This window comes from Phaethon lepturus, unplaced genomic scaffold (assembly GCF_000687285.1).
Source record: "Phaethon lepturus isolate BGI_N335 unplaced genomic scaffold, ASM68728v1 scaffold3606, whole genome shotgun sequence".
Lineage (NCBI taxonomy): Eukaryota > Metazoa > Chordata > Aves > Phaethontiformes > Phaethontidae > Phaethon > Phaethon lepturus.
In genome coordinates this window covers 104,981-125,005 of record NW_010543934.1, presented here as the reverse complement: position 1 = coordinate 125,005, position 20,025 = coordinate 104,981, and the positions used below count along the sequence as shown (strand labels likewise).

Below are 20,025 nucleotides of genomic sequence, written 5' to 3'. Positions count from 1 at the left end.
TGCTCCCCCTGTCCCTACCAACATCCCAAGTATGAAACAGTGACTTCTAATGTAGTCACACATCCTGTAGTTCATCCCTTCAACTAAACAGTCCCATATAATAATAGCAAATGACTGTAGGAGGAGACAGTTTAGTTTCAGCAGGCAAGAAGCCTCATTTTGCTCAGAGCAGTGTAAATAGGAGTGACTCCGCTGCAGTTAGAAGGGTGGTGCCTTGTAAGGAGAGAAGAGAATCAGGCCTGGAGAAGTTTTTTTAGTTTTCTTTTAATTTTCCTCTAAACGGGGACATTAGTGGTACAGGACTGATGATGGTGTTATTGCCTCTCTTGGAAACACTGCACACTCCTTTAAGTAGCTAGTGTGTGGTATACCAGTCTGCTGGATCAGTGATAATAGGACAGTCCACCCCAATCCTGCTGCTGTTGCATAGCTGGGGCTCCTCTTGACTTTGTGTGTCAGCACAAGGGCTCAGCTGCTCCACTTGTATTACCAGCTGAATGAGTGAACAAAGTATTCCCTCTTTATTACCTCTCCATACAAACTCCATTCTCTCCAGATGAGGTGATATGCTTTGCATATTGAAGCATATTTATATTCAGAAGCATTGAATATTCATGACTACCTTCATGCCTGTCTGAGAATATAGTGTCACATAACTAACCGTAGTGCTAGCCTCAAGGATGTCATGGTGCAGTTACCTGCTCAATACACTTGTCTGAGTGAGCCTGTGTGACACTTACGTGGAGCATCCCCTGTCCACAGCAAGGCTAGAGGAAAAATCCCTTGCTTTGGATTGTTTTGTCCCCTGGTTAACTGAGTAAGAAAGTTTGTGGGTCAGAATGCTATCTTTAAGGTTAATTAATCTTTTTTCATACTTGCTTTTATTGGAGCCTTATGCATTTTTATCATTGTATTTATTATTTCTAGCATAATTAATCATCCCCACTGTTGGTTGCACGCACAGAGTTCTGTCTCCAGTCCTTTCTTTGCAATCTGCTGTCAATAGCTGATCCTCAGTGCATACTTCTCGATTTTTGCCTAGGTATCATTCTTCAATCTCAAATGCAGCTGTTTTAGGCTTTTCTTGTAACACTGATTTCTCACGTGCCTATTGTTCCACCTTCTCTTTTTGACTATTGCAGCCAAAGGCATAAACTGGAAGCCTTATGAGCAAAATAACCAAGGAGTAAAGACTGTAGACCATGCTATGAATTTGCAGGCTGTATTCTGAAAATGCAGTGACTCAGATTGGTTTTGAGACTGAGAGTTCTAAGGACCAACCAAATGAACAGTGCAATGGATAGGAGAGTTTGATTCCTAGACTGAGTAAGCATGGAAAGGTGTCATTACCTATCTATGCCGGGTTTCAGAGACCATTTCAGGGTACCTTGTCCAGTTGGGGTATCTGCGCTGCAGGATACTGAAGGATACAAAACTGCGGGGGGCAACTGGGTGTTTGATCCTGAAGTTAGTGGAGTATATTTTTGGCATTAATCCAGTGCTTTTCTAAGTGGGAATGTTTCCATAGCCAAGGCTGTGAGGTTTTTTTGTGGAAGTTCATTTGTATTTTTTGAATAAAACTCACTGCAAGTGTCGTAACATCAACACCATTAGTCTGAATGACCGGTGCTCGGGGTCTTGGCCTATATCCTGCATTGCTTTTACTTCCCCAGGATGTCACTGGGGAGACTTAAGCAGCCTACAAAGTACTGCACGCGCAAGCATCTGACGTCAGCGAGTGCAGGGAGGCAGCGCGGTTTCGTTGCTTACATTCAGGGCAGCTGGCCAGGAGCTCCAGGGCTCCAACCCTGGCTCTGCCTGTGGGAGGCTGCTGCAGTCCGGGCAGATCAATGCAAGCACGAGCAAAAGTTTCAGCAGAGAGATGGTTGCTATAGTGTCTAGTACAGGACTATTGAATACAATAGGGAGCTTTACAGATTTATAAAGTATAGGAGGTAGAAAGGAAGAAAAAGATGTTGTACTAACCGGTTGAAATAGTTGCATTTCTCCAAATGAAAAAGCACATCCTAAACCCTTTATCTCCATTTCAATTTTGCATCTAGACTTCCTGCCTTTTGTTTTGCTTGTTGGTTTCTTTGTTTCATTCACATAAATCATGACATTGGATTTTCACTCTTTTTCCTTGCAACTGATTGTCGACTTCAAAAATTCCTCTCCTTCTTTCTGCAAACTGTACTTGCCATTGCATGACTGCAATAAATATATATGTAGAACACAAGCAAAAAAAGGATGCCTATGACTTTGATGCAAGGGAGAGCCTGTGTCTTCACCTCCATGTTATCTTTAAATGAGCCAACATGTACGAGGTAAAATTTCCAGTATTCAGTGGTATTTGCTATGGGACTGTACTGTAGTTAGTCACAAGCATGATCTAAGGCAAGCAGGTTTGTAAATACACAGGCTTTTCCAGTCTTTAGCCTGTGTTTGTTCCTCCTGATTGATGAAAACAAGTCCCACTAAAGGCCCTTGTGGACTTCATTAATTATGCTAGTGGTTAATTGGTTTGGCCCAGAATGCTTTATAACAATAGATTTAATCAGCAACAGCTCCGGTTGCAACAGCTTCACAGCATCCTGGGACCGTCATGCTCTGAGCTTCCTTTTGTGTTATTTTCAAGCCATCAACCTTTAATCTTCCCAAATTAAAAAGAAAACAAAGCATACAATGTATAATATGTAGAAAGAATAACAGGACTATCTTCACATAAGTGATAATAAAAATGTTTCCTTATTAGGTAACCGAGTGCAGCATTGCTGTGTCCTGTGATGCTCGTTATCTGGGAAAGTTAAACATTTAGAAGCTGTTTTATTTGAACAGTTCTGCCAAAACCAGTCCTTTGGATTTTCTCTGTTGGCCATAGAGAGCTTCAAAATAACTGAGGCCTGAGGTAGATGTGCATGTGTGTGTGGGGACACAGGATATGAGCAGGTCTGAAAGGGTTGAAAATATTTGTGGGAAAAAAGCTAAGCAAACACTTTGAAAAATAACACTTTCTGAAACCTGTTCTTTACTCTCACACACAGTGGATTGTTGGGAAGTATTTATGCAAGACTTATTTCATTGGTACAGGTCATTTGTGGGGTACATTAAACACTTAAAAATAATAATCTTCTAAGCACTTAAAGTAACCATGGGTTGTAAAGGATTAAAGATCATTAGTCACACTTTAAAACTCTAATTTTACTGGTTAAAAAAGTCTTTGACTTTGCTACTATGCATCATCTAAAAAGCCTTTAAAATTGCTCTGGACGTGCTAGGGACCGACTTTTCTGTTGGTGATCCCTACTGTGTACAGTGGAATGGTTCCAGCTTACAGGAGTAGAAATTGTGGCCTGGGATTTTCAATATGATAGGGGGTCTTCCATTCTTCAAAAGCATAGGGATGTTTCACTATCACACCGTATTTAGCATTATCTACACTTCAGAGAATTATTTCTTTTTGAAAACAGAGATGAAAGTGGGATGGAATCGGCATTTTTATTTTTAATTCAGATGGCCCTTGTTTTTCTCCAAAGTTTGAAGGTAAAGCCAAGCCAAAGATTTGGCTTTGCTCTTGAAACCAGAGCACAAGCTGAGTTGTTTAACCATGGCCATATGAGACAAGGAAAAAAAAAAAAAAAAGAAAGAGCTACATAGAACTATATTAAAAAGTTGTTGGAGCTGAAGGAAATAGTAGAATATTCTCATTGGCTTTTACTCTTCTTTGGCTCATCCTCTTTATTGCACACAAAACTTGACTGAAATCAGTAAACAGTCTTCTGTGTGAATCCTGTACCTCTCCTGATAGGAATACTGACTTCCTACATGCTACATAGTGTGGTTTGGATATAGTGTGCTGGGGGGCAAATGATCTGTAGAACTTATCTTAATCTAAGATGAGTCTTTGGATTTGTGCAGGGTTAAAGCAGTGCCATTACCTTTTCACTAGGCTTAATGTTCATGTTATTTGTTAAATCTCATACTGAGGACAAGAGTTAATGCATTCCGGGAGCAGTGTGACTCAACAGGTGATACCGCTTTACAGAATTTGCTTCTTGCTCTATTAAAAGACTTCTCATTGCACAACACGGTTTTTGCAATTAGAGACATGAGCAATAATATGCATACTTATTTTCCACCTGCTTCTTGCCTTCTCTTTGACAAGACGAAGAAGAGCAGTATAAAAGTCGCCAGTTTTTTATTCATCTGTGATTAATTAGCTTTTAAGGGTGCAATTATATTCTCAGCATTAGTACAATGTTTAAATGTTGGGATTTTTCAAATGAGGCAGGTTTGAAGGGCACATATCTGAGAGACCTGGAGGTGGAATCAGTCTGCTTAGCCACAGAAGAGGCAGTGGGAATGATGGTAGCATAAACTTTTGCATTATGACTGTCAAAGTAACGCTCCCTGAAACAGTGAGGATGAAAGGAGAATTTCTGTTTCAACAGCCTGTTTAATCTCTGTATTCCTGATCAGTGTCAGAGGGCCAAATCCTTACCAATCTATAATGCCCATCCAGTCTGCTATGAACTGAACAGAGGTGCATAGTATATTGACCATTTTGTAAGATACTCTGAGACATGTAAAGGAGAACTACCTAAATGCAAAATAATAGTCTCTTTTTTAAAAAAAAAATATATCTGCATATTTTTTAACGGTGCGCCTTGGATCACATTCCCATAAAACAGCCAGAAGTCCTGGCTTCTGCTGGCTTCTGTCTGTAAGGTGGTTGGAAATGAGTCGATACTTAGAAAATAAAGGGTAGGTGGAGTGCAGCCACCTCAGGCAGGAGCTAAGCAATAAGGCTGGAAAACACTGCCTAGGGCCAACAGTATTAGCAGTGTGGACCAATGGCAGGAACGTGGCACAAACTGCAGCCACTGTACACTTCTGAAATTAAAATTACTTGGGTGCCTAAAGTCAAGTATCCAAAGTCATATCCAGGCACTGCTGTCAATATCTCAGTTTCCCAAATGGTGAACAGAAACCACTCCTGTTTCACTGAGGGGGAGTGCTGGTTTGATAAATATTCCTGTAAGCTGGCTGGCTTATTTAAGTGCCAAAGTATGAATTTAGGCACCCCAGTTTGCACATTTTGTTTTGTAATTTTTAGTAGAGTTCTTCAAACTAATACTTACCCTCAGCTCACCTGGCAAAGACTTTAATTTTCACAGCTCTGTGGAAAAAATGAATCAACTTTATTTTCACTTCAAATATTTAAAAATGAGTTATTTTTCCACTGGCAGAAGACTAACATTTGCTGGTCAATATACTCATACAGCAAGAATGGTAGCTTTGCGCAATTTTGTTTAATGAATGAGCCTTTAGATTGCTATAGCAAACTGGCCAGCTAGTCACTGTGTTTGGGAAAAGTCAGTGATTTTAATTTGCTGCAATTTTGGGTGGTGGCTTTTTTTGTTTGTTTGGTTTTGCAGTTTGAACGTTATGGTGCTGCTCTGCTTTGGCAGGATGAGACAGCCATACCTAGCAATAATAGAAAACGATATTTCCTCTTATGCGTGGGGTAAAAGCTGAGAAAATCCTCGTTTATACAGGTAGATTAGATTGGCTGTGATCATGTTCTTTTCAGGCAAAGCTAAATGGGGGCTTGGTAGTCTCTGTGTTTTAGATCTTTGTTTCGATGGGCTCGGTGCATTTCCAGATGATCCTTGTTGTGTATTGTGGTGTCTTTGCATATGAAACCACATAGATAAATGAGAGCATCTGTCTGTGATTTATCCTGCTTTGTTCAGTGGAGTAAAGTACATAAATTAATCTTTAGGGCTGTGTTGAAGCCATGAGCTTTGTGTTTAGCCACAATCATCTACCCAAGCTCTAAGAGTGCAAAATAGTGATCAGTTGTACATTGAAAGCACTCTGCAAATGCACACAAGGGGCCTGAAATATTTGGTTCCCACAAGTTTTCAAAAACAAGAAAAAATATGGGTAGGAATGTTGCCAGCTTTCTCCAGGCCTTGAGAACCCTCATGCTGATGTGTATCTGAACCTAATGTAAATCAAAACATGTGATGCCAAATGAGTATTAATAACTGTAATTTAGTCTTAGGTTTTGGTTGCCATCTAGATGTTGAGACTAAGGTTGAGTTTTTATTAATGTTACCTATTCCTTACAATCAGTACTTGGTCCATGAGCAAATATTGGGCTTAACTGGAAACATGTGTGCATACGAATATTTTCAGCTGAGGCCTGATGTATTGTCCATTGAATTTAGTGGGTATTTTTCCATGGATTTCTACTGGGGGAAGATTGAGCCACATAAATACTCTTTCTTTGATTTAGGTTAATGAATAGTCTTTATAAGAAGCTAGTAGCATGAGCTTCCTGCATTAGTTTGTGACATTGAGCTGCAAGAGTTCATTTGAAACTGTCAAGAGCGGGCAGGCAGACAAGTTCTTGTAAGAAGAGGTCTTCTTTAGAAAGATTGGTCTGAGATGTCCATACCCTGACCATGAGGGATGAGGAAATAACTCTGTGTACATAAAAGGTATGAAGGTGGCATCTTAAACTGCATTATACCACCTCATCTACCTCTTCAGAGACGGAGTCTGTCATGCTAGAGAGGGTCTAAACGAAAGCTGGAAACCCTGAAAGAATATGAAACCATGGAGTTACACCTCTCCTTCACTAGAATGAAATAATTTAGGGAATTTTTGTCATTTGCATTAGCTGTGTTTATAGCACGAACAGACATGATGGATTCTGGGTGATGAAATTGGTCAGCTACAGGTAAAGAACCCGCTAGTTTACCTTGAAGGTGCATATATGCTGGAGTTAGGAATAACAGGGACACTGCTCTAATGGATCATTTTGCCATCCAGTCAACATAAATTCCTCTTCAGAGAAAAGATAACTTGAATAGAAATGATCCTGCTTCCCACTGCCTTTCTAAAGTGAACATTCTTGTCATATGTGGAAATACAATTTGATGTAGTATAAGTGGAAATCCATTCAATGAAATTTGAAGACGATGAAAACTAGTTGAAAATATAAAAACACATTGTAATCAGTTTCCTCAGGGCCTATTAACTTCACTGGGTCAAGGAAGGTTCATCCTAAGCAAATGGATCAAATTCTTATCCTCGTGAGATGTAAATTTGTTGGAGAGTTGCATGGGTGTCAATACGATGACTATCCATCCTAATTATTATGGTTTCAAAATAAATTAGCACAAAACTTGTGTAAATCAGTATTTGAAATGTTCTAAAGGGGTGCCTAAGTTAGGATTACTTAACAAGGACAGACAGATGATTTGCATTAAATTTTGATTAGCAGAAATTTTCACACAATTTATGTATTGTATGTATACTCTATGTACGTATGTATGTATACTCCATGTACGTATGTATGTGTGTATACTCTGTATACTGAAATTTAGACATGAATATATTCTGTCTGTATATGCTCTCAGAAACATGGGAGAACTGCAATACTAACTGTCTCTGATGTTATACTGCACTCCTCCAGAGCATGCGTATCACTTTTCGGAGTAGTTTTGTACACAGGTTTCTTTTTACCTAACTTCTATAGAGGATATGGCGCTTCAAGCCCTAATAAAAGATCCCTTTACCCTGGAAACCAGGCTGTCTAAATTGTCCTTTCATGCCCATTATGGTAATGAGAAAAGGACAGAGAAGGAACCAGCAGAAAACAGAATTTCTTGGAATGGATTCTGTTTGTCATATACACATTGTGGGGTTAAGGAAATTGGAAGGAAATGTTTGTGTAGTGGCAGGAAATGTTAAAGTAGCATACAGACGCCTTTGTAATTTTCTGCAGATTTGGCAACTTGTTTCTGCAGAACATGCTGAAATTTAGACATAAATAGAGAGATTTACATTTAAGCAAAAAAAAAGTCAAAATTATTTGTAATCATGAAATTCCACATGTTGGGAGAAGCTGTGATAAGAGACAGCACAGCAACTGTCAGAATTTCTGAAACAAGGGGCTAAAACATCTCCTGTTGCAAGACTATCAAGATGATTATTATAACTTACATAATACGGTGCTCGGTCTTTTAGATCTGCCACAGACAAATGCACAGTTACATAGCTTATTCAGAATGACTTTTCCAGAAAAGCCACCTCTTCTCTACTCTAGAACATCCCCTAGTAAACATTAATTAATAGTTTAAATAACCCACCAGAGATTAATAAATGGAATCTTTAATAAATAAGGATTTACAATGTTATACCCTACTACTATTGAGGTATTATTCTGTTCATGTAAATTAACTCAATTCATTGAAATCCAGACTGTTTTCTTAGGGGTAATTGGGAACAAGAATTGACTGAAGATTTTATACAAAACATGAAGCTTATCCACAGAGTTTGTCATTAGCTGAAGTATGTTTCTCATTGACAGAAGATGCAGCATTTCAGCTGGTTGTTTCTGATGGACTATGAAGGCATCTTGAACCAGAACAGGAAAAGTATATTTAGTAATTAACATTTAAAGTTAAAAGGGAAGAAATGGAATAGCAATATGACATAGGAAGAGCAACATACGTTACATTTAAAGCAGATTTCTAAACTCATTCTTGGTGGTGAGCAAGAGTTTTACTTCATCATTCAAAAATTCCTTTTTCAGAGTGAGTAGGTCATCATTGCGTGGTACAAAAGCTCCTGTAAACTGCATATTTCCTTACATGATTGAAAATTGTGTGTTGAATCACTAATGCTTATGAACCTGGAATAAAATATAGTTTTGGGTAGAAACTGCAGGAAGGTTTATCAATCTGAAATTAAGGATCCCAGCTGAGCTACAGTGTGGCTGGCTAGCATGGTAGACTATGTGGAAAGGATTTTTCAGCCACGTCTAACTATTTTATTGAACTAAGGTGCTTGGAAAAGCATCTCTTTTTTTCCAGCAAGACAAAACTGAAAGAACTAAGTGAAATAGTGACAGAGTAAACATATTCTCTGAAAAGAAGCTGGAGTGTCAGTGCTTTTCTCTTCCCACAAGTAATGTTGTTGTAGTAACATGTTTCATAGAAAGTTTGTTGCATTTTAGTAAGGTATTTACCCTACTTTTATTGTGGCATAGATCTTTTTCCTTACTGTTCACTCGATGAACTTCTGGTATCTATCTGTTATGGTTCCAGATCATAGCTGTTGTCAGAATATTTGGACAAACTGTCAGGCATTTTCAAGTTAATGAGATTTATCACTGGTTCTCCTGGGAAATGAACGTTTGTGATATTACAAAGGCAATTATTTGCAGCCGTATGGTAGCTCTGTGATAAGAGCTCCTAGTCATTACCGAGCTACAATTGCATCTTTCCAGTACTCCTGTTGTAAATAATTGAAAGAAAAGTTTGAAAGGGAATGAATGGTTGCCTCAGAGAGGAAATTACACAGAGGACTAATATGCTGGTTTGGGGAAAAGCAGGCAGGATTATAGGTATGCGCTTCAGAGCAGTTTTCCTTTATGTAGGAACAGTGGGGAAAACAAACATGGAAGTAGTAATGGTGGCACAAATGGTCATGTCAAAAGCATCCAAAAGCATTGGGCTCTGCAGAAATTACTCTCTTGGGCAGTCACTAAGCAGATTGCCTGACAGCTGACCTGAAGCTCATTAGCCATTGTGTAAGGGAGGAAAATAGTAAACTATTCTGCACTTTTGGTGAATAAAATGAATGAACTGGCTTCAGCAGATTTGTAATAAAGGTCAGTCATTTGGCACATAGAGAACTGACAGACATAGTGTCCATCACACTAATTTATATTTTTTCCAATTTGTCAAAAATAATCTACATTTTGTCTGACAGCTAATTTAGGACTGATGATCAATTCCTCTTCTTGTTACAATTTCCTATCTGTATGGGAAAAGTAAGAAATTAAAGGTTCCAAGAAGGGTAAAGTCCTTCCTGAAAATACCGTAGTTTCCTTTATATATTTTTTTTTGTCTTGAATGCCTGTGCTGATGCTGCTTTTCAATGGCAGACTTTTCATCACTAGAGTCCTCCCAGTTACAGGGCTTCTACCCCTTCTACCACGGTGTTTGGTACGAATCCTGCTTTTTTCTCCATTTTTCATAGAATTCTGCCGTGAAAAACATTCCTTTTTATCTTTAAACCTTCCTTTGATTACTGTCACTGGTGTCCTGTTTCCAGTCTCACTTGCAATGTTAAGTTTTATCAGTCTTCTAACTGTCCCTCCTAAAGCCATAAGCCACATTTGCAACCCTCCTTTGATCTCTCTCCCATATTACTGCTTTTCTCTACCTCTGAGACTTAAAACCAGACATAAGGGAGAAAAAGAACCAGAACAAACTTAACTTAGTGCAAAAGAGACAAATTTCTAGCTTGAGCAGCAGCTTGTAGAAAACCTTGCCTCAGCAAGTCAACCAGGAGAGTAAAGACCATTTATCTAGGTCTGTAACACCAGCTCCTAAATCACCACAACGCAGGTGACTACACTGGCCTGTGACTCCAGTGGTTTTCAGTCAGCAGTGCAATCCTTTGCTGGTTGTTTCAATCGGTGGAAACTAGATTTTCCCAGAAATTAGGTGGTGTAGCTTATGCTCACAGCTGAAACACTCCGTATCTGCTTCTGCACTGGGGATTCTCCCTCACACCCTCTCCATGCTGCTACGTTTTTTCTGTCTGGATAGACTGACTATCTAGTCACTATACACCAATGTATTTTCTAAACAAAACTGAGAGCATGAAAATGTATCGCTCCTCTGAGTTTGAGAGAGATAAATAATACCTGCACATCTGCCAGATTTTGTTGCTAGTTACAAGGATGCAAAACAAGAGGAGGTCACAGTAGTTAATGGAATGGTCCCAAGCTTTATCAGTACGACAGAGAAAAGAATGTGGTGGAGTTTAAAGAGGAGTAATGATTTCCTCCCTCTCACTGCAGCTGCTTCACCCCATTTGTTCCTTTTTTCTTTATTATATACAAAACATAAAAAGTGAACAACTAAGCTAAGTGATGTGCTTTCCAGCGTTGTCCTACCTTGCAACTTGATACTCATCATAATCCAGGTTCACTGAGGGAAAGATTCATTTTGGCTACTCTGTGAGGATGTTGGCGATGGATTTCTAATTTCTGAAATCATAGCTATTTCTGTGAAGGTTTTAACATGCAAATAATTAGCTATTTCCCTTTTTTAAAGGATCCTTTCTGTCTTCACTGCACGGATTCTCTAAGTACAATTTATTGTCTAAACACTGGTGCTTTGCGAGTTATTCAATCTCTGATTATGTCAGTGGGTAGACCAACACAAAAACATGCAACATCAATGAATTTGTCTAGCTGTCCTGCTCAAATACTGTATGAAACAAAAGAGGCAAAAATAAAAATTCAACCAAAGAACTGAAGAAACACTCCATTTGTGCCCTGTAATCAAGTTAGCAAGTGATATGCTTGTTTTTTAAACCTTTTGTGTGGATTGGAACAAAACACACTGTTTTGGAAACCAGGCCATTGTATAGATGGAATTGTGTGTCACTTAAAGTATGAAGGTGTTTAACTTCCTGCCACCTTTTCCCCTGCAACAGAAATCTTACTGATTTTGGTCATCTGCATTGGCTAGAAGCTGTCAAGAAGCAGAAGCATTCTGGACATAAGTAGTGACTTTCTGTCAGTTTTTGCCCACAATTTGCAAAGCATTTTCTGAACCCCGTGAATAAGAGTAAATGAGATTAGACTGAAGCTAAAACTCATTACAAATACTTGTTGCTAGAAAATGCAGTCAGAATTCATCTTATTGTTCTGTGGGCTGAACTGTGAAAAATCAAGAAGTAAATCCTACTAGAGATTCAGAGAATAAGTGTGTCACTAGTCTTTAACTGACTTGAAAGTAGAGCAAATATTACGCACAGATTTTTTTTTTTGTAACATTAAAACAACTTCTCTTTAACTGAAGAGAATCTTTTATTGACTGAAATTCTAGTAACTTGCAATATTCCTGTCTGTAATTTGTGTGTTTGTAGAGTGCTTAACATTCTTGTTTTTCAAATATTTAATTTTTGTTCACTGGATTAGTTTGGGAATTATACAGAAGCTGTTTTATTAACCATCTAATTTTCACATGATAGGAGACTGACTTTAAAGCTCCTGGAGAAATAATGGCTTGAGTAAATAGTCTGCCTCATTTATTATCTCTGCAGTGCCACATATACCAGTTTAGTGGTGATCAAAAATCCTCAGCAGAGGTATTTTTTTACTGATTGGTGTGAACTGGTTGGCATTCTCAGGCCCTGGGGTTTCTGCTTTTTGCACCCTGCTTCACATGAAGACTAGGTATGTGTAGACATGTAAGCTTTTGTCACATCCAGAAGAGATCTGGGACATATTGTTAATGAAGAGATAAAAATGTATTACTTTTTCTTGTGGGTCTTTGGTCTCCAGAGCAAATGATACATCACCAATACCAGAATCACCAGAAAAGAATGTGGAAGAATTTTCACTGTATTAAGAGGTTGTTCCAAAACTGGAAAGAAAGAGCAGAATATAAAAATCTAAATGAATAGCTAGATGAATATTTCATATAAGGAATCCTAAGAAGTTCCATTTTTACTGTTCCCTCTAAAAAGAATCGGTAGTTTAGGGACTGTACAGTGGGTGAGGATTTTTTTCAGGCGGCAGAGAAAGTACTTAGTTATCCATAGATTATATCTAGTATAGGAAAGGGGGTGTCAGGATATTATTAGGACTCTATTATGAAGCAACTGCATGAAAAGGAAACTAAAGTTCCTAACAGTATACAGCATAAACCAATGCAGCTTGTATTTGAGCTGTATCAAGCCTTTTCAAATACAATCTTTACATGCAATCAAAGAAAGATATAAAAACTGTTTGATAAATCTAGTAGGCCCTTTCTGTATAGCTTCTTCAGTAATTTTTTTCTTTTCCTTCCAAAAGCATCATCATGTGATCAAGAACTCCAGTCAGCCCTGGAGGAAGCTAAACAGCCCCAGAAAGACAACGTGTTCATTCCAGAGTGTGCTCAGGGCGGCCTCTACAAACCAGTGCAGTGCCATCCTTCCACGGGCTACTGCTGGTGTGTCCTGGTGGATACGGGACGCCCCATCCCTGGTACATCAACCAGGTAAGGGAATACACATTCAGTGCTCAAAAGTTGTAGTGAGAAAATGCCTTAGTGTGCATGTGCTAGCATGTAGATTTCTATTACTGGTGGAATTATGTCATATAGGTTTCTTCCACTATGAAGTGAAATATTTCTAAGAGACATCAAAAGTTAAGGCCAGATGGCCACACATTCTTTCACTGCAGTATCACAGCCAATTTGCTCCCCTTGTCCTTTTTTTACTTCTATTTTGTGCTGGGAAGACAAGACTTAGAGCAGATAATGAATAAGCCCAGAGGAAACCTCACACTCCTTAGCCTGAGCATAGAAGAACCAAGTAAGACGGTCTATGATAGAAACCACGTCCAACCTCAGAAATGTTCAGTTATTTTTCCAGCAACCTCCTCAACTATTTCATATGACTGGCTTTGATGGAACAACTGCTTGGGAACCCATAGAGAGGAAATATCATTTTAGTGTGTTATTAAAAGAAGCGTGGAGTTCAGTAGTCTCAGCTGAGCCGGATACATGGTAAAGTATTGTAAGCCACATAGAGCAGATGCAGGCAAGGCAAGTATCAAGTTCCAAAGGATGTTATTTAGGCTGGTTATTGAGGTCTGGCCCTTGTAGGAATGCCATAGAAACTCCTATAAAGCATGTGGGCAATATGGGTATCTTGATGCAATCATAAATCTTTTCAAGCTTAAGCAAAAATAATTTTTTTATCATTTACATAAAGTTTGTGAAAAAACATTGTAGGCCACTTGCTGTAAAATACTATATTCCTGAGGAGTGTTTTTCACATATTCTTCAGGTGCTGATATACTGATACCTGTTTATACTATAGTCTAGACCATGCCAGTTACATTACCAGCTGAAGTGAAGATGATAAAGTTACTGTTGATTTGCTGTTTCTGGGAAGTTGAGATCCATAAACTGTCAAAACAAAAGACTCCAAATTTTGTCCTGAAATGGTAGGATCAGTACACATACTGTATGAGGACCTAGAGATGACCTCTAGAGATCCCAGAGGCTCCCTTTTCTGCTATTTCTCTGTTCTCCACCCCTAGGTTTGTTTGAGGAGATTGTCACGGACATCTGGACATTCTCTTGTGCAACCCCTCTACTCAATGCAAGGTCAAGTAGATTGCTCAGGACCATGTCCAGTTGGGCTTTGAATATCTCAAAGGTTGGAGAGTCCACAACCTCTCTGGGCAGCCTGTCCTAGTGTTTCATCACCATGACAGTTAAAAAAAAAAAGTTTTTCTTAATATTTAAATGAAATTTCATGTATTTCATTTTGTGCCCGTTGCCTCTTTTCCTGTCACTGGACATCACTGGAAAGAGTCTGGCTCCATTTTCTTTATTTTCCCCGCTTTGGGTATTTATAGACTTGAGTAAGATCCTCCCTAAGCCTTCTCTTCCTCAGGCTGAACGGTCTAAGTTCTCTCATCCTTTCCTTATTATGTCAAATGCTCCAGTCCCTTAATCATATTCATGGCCTTTTGCTAGACCCACTCCAGTATGTCCATGTCTCTCTTGTTTGGGGAGCCCAGAGCTGAATCCAATGCTCCAGGTACGTCTCACCAGTGCGAATGAGAGGGGAAGGATCACCTCCCTTGATCCGCTGGCAATAGTATTCCTAATACAGCCCTGGACACTCTTGGCCGCCTTTGCTGCAAGGGCACATTGCTGCCCTGACTCATATTCAGCTTGGTGCCCATTAGAAATCCCAGGCCCTTGCCGCAAAGTTGCTTTCCAGCTGGTTGGCCCCATCCCGTGCTGGTGCAGAGGGTTAATCTTCCCCAGGTGCAGGAATCTTGCATTTGCCTTTTTTTGAACTTCATGAGATTCCTGCCAGCCCATTTCTCCAGCCTGTTGAGGTTCCTGTGAATGGCAGCACAAAAATTTGTTGTATCAGCCACTCCTCCCCATTTTGTATCATCTGTAAACTTGCTAAACTTGTTCTCTTTCCCAGCATCTGGATCATTAATGAAGAGGTTAAACAATATTTGCTCTAGTATTGAACTCTGGGGCACTCCACTTGTGACTGGTTTCCAGGTGAAATTTGTGCTGCTGATCCCAACTCTTTGAGACTGTCAGTTCAGCCAGTTTTCAACACACCTCACTGTTCATTTATCTAGCACTTACTTCATCAGTTTGTCTATGAGAATGTAATCAGAGATAGTCTCAAAAGCCTTGCTAAAATTAAGCTAAACAGTATCTGTTATTCTCCCCTCATCCACCGAGCAAGTAATCTCATCATAGAAGACTGCAAGGTTGACCAAGCGTGATTTCCTCTTCATAAATCCATGCTGACTACTCTCAATCACCTTCTTGTCCTTCATATGTTTTGAGATAGCTTCTAGGAGTATTTGCTTCATCACTTCTCAGGAAGTGAGGTAAGGCTGACTGGCTTGATTCTTGTCTCTTCCTTGCCCTTCTTGAAGATAGAAGTGACATTTGCTCTCTTCCAGTCCTCAGAAACCATCCCCAGTCACTACGACCTTTCAAATATAATTGAGAGTGGCCTCACAATGACATCAGCCAGCTCCCTCAGCACTTGTTGGTGCATCCCATCAGGTCCCATGGATTTGTGTATGTCCAGTTTGTTCAAACAATCTCTGACTTGATCTTTCTCCACTGAGCGTAAGTCTTCCTTGCTTTAGACATTACTACTGGTCTCAGGGACCTGGGATTCCTGGAAACTGGTCTTACAAGACCAAGGAGAAGGCAACATTGAGTACTTCTGCCTTCTCTAAGTCCTCTGTCACAAGGTCCCCCATCCCGCCCAGCAGCAGGCCCACATTTGCCCTAGTTTTCTTTTTGCTGCTGATAGGTTTGTAAGAAATTGTTCTTGTTGACTTTCATGACTTAAATGACCAGATTTAGCTCCAGGGTGCTTTGGCTTCCCTAACTACAACCCTGCACCCTTGGACAGTGTCTGTATATTCCTCCTGTATCACCTGACACTGTTTCCCAACTTTGCATGTTTCCTTTTTAAGTCTGAATTTTGTTAGTTACTCCTTGTTCATCTGTGCAGGCTTCCTGCCATATAGAATCGTAGTACTGTTTAATATCTTCATCAGTGCCATCGACAGTGGGATCGAATGCACCCTCAGCAAGTTTGCAGCCAACCCCAAGCTGAGTGGTGCAGTTGACATGCCTGAGGGATGGGATGCCATCCAGAGAGACCTGGACAAACTCAAGAAGTGGGCCCATGTGAACATCATGAGGTTCAACAAGGCCAAGTGCAGGGTCCTGCACCTGGGTCGGGACAAACCGTGATATTGATACAAGCTGGGGGATGAAGGGATTGAGAGCAGCCCTGTGGAGAAATGCTTGGGGGTACTGATGGATGAAAAGCTGGACATGAACCGGCAGTGTGTGCTCGCAGCCCAGAAGGCCAACCATATGCTGGGCCGCATCCAAAGCAGCGTGGCCAGCAGGTGGAGGGAGGCGATTCTGCCCCTCTACTCCGCTCTGGTGAGACCCCACCTGGAGTCCTGCATCCAGCTCTGGAGCCCTCAGCACAGGAAAGACATGGACCTGCTGGATATGGTCCAGAGGAGGGCCATCAAAATGACCAGAGGGATGGAACACCTCTCCTATGAGGACAGGCTGAAAGAGTTGGGGTTGTTTATCCTGGAGAAGAGAAGACTCTGGGGACACCTTATTGCAGCCTTCTGGTACTTAAAGGGGGCCTATAAGAAAGCAGGTCCTGTTGCAACAGGACAATGAGTAATGGTTTTAAACTAAAAGAAGGCATATTTTGACTAGCTATGAGGAAAAAATGTTTCACAATGAGTGTGGTGAAACACTGGCACAGGTTGCCCAGAGAGGTGGTAGAATCCCCATCCCTGGAAACATTCAACGTTGGACGGGGCTCCGAGCGACCTGATCTAATTAAAGCTGTCCCTGCTTATTGCATGGGGGTTGGACTAGATCACCTTTAAAGGTCTCATCTTGTACATTGGGATGAACCATTCATGAAACTGGACATGAATTAACCAGCTCACTTTCCTATTCATATGTATAGTGTGCATGCAGTGTGTGTGATTTTGGCTTCTACTGTCATACAGACTGGAAATCTAGGTCTTCCCAACCCTTTCATGAATCACCTATGGATCTAGAATCAGTCTCCATCTCCATTTTTTCCTAGTTGGTCTGCTGGCCTCTTGTGTTTGGCAACTACACAGACACTCAGCTGCAGAAGGGGTACAGGGAGGTCTTTCACTGCAGCATGTCTCCAAATTTGGGAGGCTGGCAAATTGGATTAAGTAATTTCATACATATGGTTTAGACAGGAATCTTCCTTTTGCTTGATGAGTGCTCTGCCTGATGACTGATACTCAGAAGATCATCTGCTGTTGTCTTCACCATTTCTAATTTGTTCAGCTTTGCTGGACTTACAGGCAGTTCTCAATAGAGTACTAAGGAAGTAATGTTTAGTAATATCCCTGGAGAGGACATTTCTGAGCACAGATGGGTAAGTAGAGTACTCAATTTTAGGAGTTTCATGCTAAATAAAGAATGACTGGTGTATTTAGGAATCTACAGTACTGGTAAACAAGCAGGTGGGATTACTGCCTGGAGCTTAAGAGGAATGTCTAGACCTCATTTCTGGGAAAGATTTAGGTGGGCTGAAATCCGATTAATTAATTTCTTGATTTTAATTTTTTTCTCTATATTGATACAACTAATTTTTTTTCTCTAGCAGAGGGAAACAAAGGGGGATCAGAATATGACGATAAATATGCAGTTGCCTTTTTGTAATTCTTTCTCACAGAATGGAAAGAGTAAACATGTGAGTTTGCCCTTGTTTAAAGAACTAGCATCTCATGCAAAATGGTGTATACTACCTCCCAGGTTTCCACTGCAAAATACAAATTAGAAGAGTACCTGTAAAAACTCTACTGCAGGAACTGATAGCATTAGTACTCCTGTTAGCAAGATGGATTCATTGCATCCTGGAATCTCTGTTCTGCAAAATTGGATCGAATCACTAGGGGACAACAGTGGAAGGGTAGACGGATCTAGAAAGCTGCTGCCATAACAGCTTAGCATTTTGCTTGTTGTTTGTTCTCAATACATTCATGAGGGTGAAATTTGTCATATGATCAGGCTCTGAATACCACAATAAATAGTAGTAGCATTAAAAAAAATGAAGGGAATTTATTAATACTCATTCACCTTCTAATGTCCTGTCATCTGAAAAAAAGATAAATAATTTTTCAGTGAAGGTATTCCAGAAAAAATATCTCATTCTAGAGTTAAAATGAAGATGTGTGAATGAAGAACCACTCTGGGACATTTAAGACAGAAAAACTCACAAGAAATAGGTGAAGTTTGTGGTATAAAGCTGGCTTATGAAAGCCTAGAGGAAACAACCATTTGACTAAAAGGAGGTAATATATCATTCCCCTGAAAGTCTATCAGTATGGTCCTCACCAGCTGGTTCCCAATGTTTCTTGGACATCACAGCTGACCCTCAGCCTTTTTTCTCAGCAGGGCCATGAATCTGTGTTCTCACATGCAACTTTTTAGCAACTAGGACCATGGGCAAAGTAATCCTCAATCCACTTACGCAAGATTCTCTAAATTTAAAGAACATGAATCAGCTGCTTCATGAGGCTGCCAATACTGTAGAAACCCTGTGAAAGCCTCCATCCTCTACACCTTTGTACACTTCAGTAAATCTCTGCTTCCCAGCAGACTGCTCAGAGGCATAAGGCAGCCTTCATAAGTCTGTACTGACTCTAGATATACATTCACTGCTAAGGTTTCTTTCCCCTTTAAAATTCAAAAGAGTAACTTGGGATGTCTTTTGACTACATTACTCTTAACCTGACAGTGCTCCATTCTGACATGCTATCTGTTTCCCACTCTTTTCCAGTGAAAACGAAGGCAAGTGTGTTTTTCTTATCAGTATTCTTAGCATGGCTGTTCCTGTATGGTAAATTTCTAATGATTAATTTTCTTTCTTCAGTTGCTTTAAAGAGTTATACGTAGACTTCTCACATTGCAGCATTTTAACACCTATTGGGCTTTAGTAGATTTAATTTGTATATGATGAACTACCTGTGTATTTAACAAAAATATGAGCCAAAAGGGAGGAAGAGTGGAGGCCCCAAAAGAAAGCGTAGGCAACAATAACGGAAGAAGACAAGGGGAATGCAGAGTCAGGTATCAGATGAATTGAGGACCAGGCTGGTTGCCAGATACTGCATTAGTGAGTATTGCTCAGAGGTTTCCCTTTCACTCGTTTCGTGGCTGATTGAAGTAGTAATCCATCAGGTATCTGAATCCAACCCATATCAAAGCAGCTTCTATTCCTGCCATTTTTTAGGTGAAAAAAGTGCCTGTAGCTCTCCCAGGTCCATGAAAACAACCCTGTACCTTCTTGCAGGAGCCAAAATTTGATGGGCCAGTGGGCAGTTTCATCAGATGACGTGGAAATAAATTAAGCACTGAAAGGAAAAATATTTTTTTTTTTTTTTCATTCCACCTGATAATTAAGATCAGAACACTTAGGTATTGTTTTTACGGGCAGTCTGGCCTGAACCCAGGATATAGCCACCATTTAATGCTTTTAAAAAGAATATTTTATTCAAAAATTTTGGATTACTATATTTTAATTAGACATTTTAGTATGCTGCTCATTAAATGTCATTTTGGTGAACTTAGAATAGGAGAATTTCAAAGAAAGATTAGCAGTTTTATGAAATATGAAAGAACACAGATTCAATGAACAGGTATATATGTGCACACACATGTATGTGGACACAAGTCATATTACTAAGTGTGTTTAACTGAGGATTGAAACTTTCTGTGAAATGCTACACACTCAGTTCTGCAGCTTCAAGCTTCTTTAGGAGAACGAGACAAGAAAATTTCTCAGAAAAAGATTCTGTCAAGCTGAGTGAAAAACCACCATGCAACAATAGTGTGACATAAGAAA

The 20,025-nt window shown here is 39.8% G+C and overlaps 1 protein-coding gene across 1 annotated transcript in view; it reads left to right on the top strand.

Moving 5' to 3' along the window:
- The window catches only part of SMOC2 (SPARC related modular calcium binding 2), a gene marked incomplete at its 5' end in the record, with an annotated part of 119,620 nt that overhangs the window by 60,976 nt on the left and 38,619 nt on the right, over nucleotides 1–20,025 (top strand). Inside the window, one exon of the mRNA XM_010288487.1 lies at nucleotides 12,899–13,085. Within this exon, the coding sequence (XP_010286789.1) occupies nucleotides 12,899–13,085 (187 nt within the window). The remainder of the gene's footprint in view (nucleotides 1–12,898; nucleotides 13,086–20,025) is intronic.